Source organism: Chiloscyllium plagiosum, chromosome 15 (genome assembly GCF_004010195.1).
Source record: "Chiloscyllium plagiosum isolate BGI_BamShark_2017 chromosome 15, ASM401019v2, whole genome shotgun sequence".
NCBI classification, from domain to species: Eukaryota; Metazoa; Chordata; class Chondrichthyes; order Orectolobiformes; family Hemiscylliidae; genus Chiloscyllium; species Chiloscyllium plagiosum.
The window spans coordinates 37,488,294-37,489,451 of record NC_057724.1 but is presented as its reverse complement, the minus strand read 5'-3'; the positions used below and the strand labels follow the sequence as shown (position 1 = coordinate 37,489,451).

The following is a 1,158-nucleotide window of genomic DNA, read 5'->3' as shown; positions in this document are numbered from 1 at the left end:
TGTCTGGGTGGAGTTTGCACATTCTGTGTCTGTGTGGCATTTCCTCTGGGTGCTCCAGTTGCCTCCCACAATCAGAGGTTATAGGTTAGGTGAATTGGCTAGAATGAAGCAGGTGGCAGATAAAAGCTCTTAGACTGATGTTTTCCCAGGGGGAATGACGTGTTCGTATTGTTACCAATGATAGGAGATCCCTTCAAAGCCAGATTTAGTGTCCCTATCAAATTGAGAAAAAGTTGAGTCAGGTGAACTATCTGAAAGATGCCATTTAGGAAAAAAAAGGTATCTGGTGTGTTATATGCACATGTTGAAACTATTATAGGAGAGAAAGAACTGGAGAAACAGGTGTTAGTTATTGCCCTGCAGAATGAGGAGTCAAATCCAGATGTGGATTTTGATGTGCCTCAAAATAGGTTTTAAAAAATGAAGTCATTGACAGGTGGGATAGGTCAGTAAACTATGTCTCAGGAGCAAAGAACACAGCTGAAAGGTTTGTTACTGTAGGATGAGGACATATGTAGCAATGAGATGAGGAGGACTAATGCTATTGTACATGATGTAGATGTAGGGAATATTGTTCTGATAAAACACCTACATTGGCTTAATCCTTTCAAAGCCAGACAGGTCCAGAAGGAGTTGGAGGCCATGCTCAATGAGGATATCATCAAACCAAGCCAGAGCAAATGGAGTTTGCTGGTCGTCTTAGTCCCCAAACCAGACAGGACTAAACTATTTTGCATGGATTATCGGAAGGTCATTACAAAATCAGACTCCCATCCAATTTCAAGGACTGTATCGAGAAAGTTGGACTTACGAAACAGTTATTGGCAGGTCCCTTTATCAGAGATGACAAAACAAATTTTTGTTTTTGTAACCCCAAATAAATCACTCATCTATATCAATTCAAAGTGATGCCCCTTGGAATGAAGAATGCACTCGCCACATTCCAAAGACTCTTGAACAGTTGTGGCAGGGTTAAGAAACCATGTAGTCTATTTGAATGATGTTGTGATCTTTAGAAAGTTCTGGAAAGATCACATGATACAGTTGGCAGAGCTCTTTGTACGAATGCAAGGGGCCTAAACAGGGAAGGCAGACATACTCAGGACAGTGTTAGGAATATGGGACTGAGATATCATAGCAATTACAGAAATATGGCTC

General features: G+C 40.9%; 1 protein-coding gene across 1 annotated transcript in view; it reads left to right on the top strand.

Moving 5' to 3' along the window:
• The first annotated feature begins 456 nt into the window (after nt 1–456).
• LOC122557551 (MORC family CW-type zinc finger protein 4-like) overlaps nt 457–1,158 on the top strand; it is a 110,793-nt gene continuing 110,091 nt past the window's right edge. The window contains exon 1 of the mRNA XM_043705297.1: nt 457–487. Within this exon, the coding sequence (XP_043561232.1) occupies nt 457–487 (31 nt within the window). The remainder of the gene's footprint in view (nt 488–1,158) is intronic.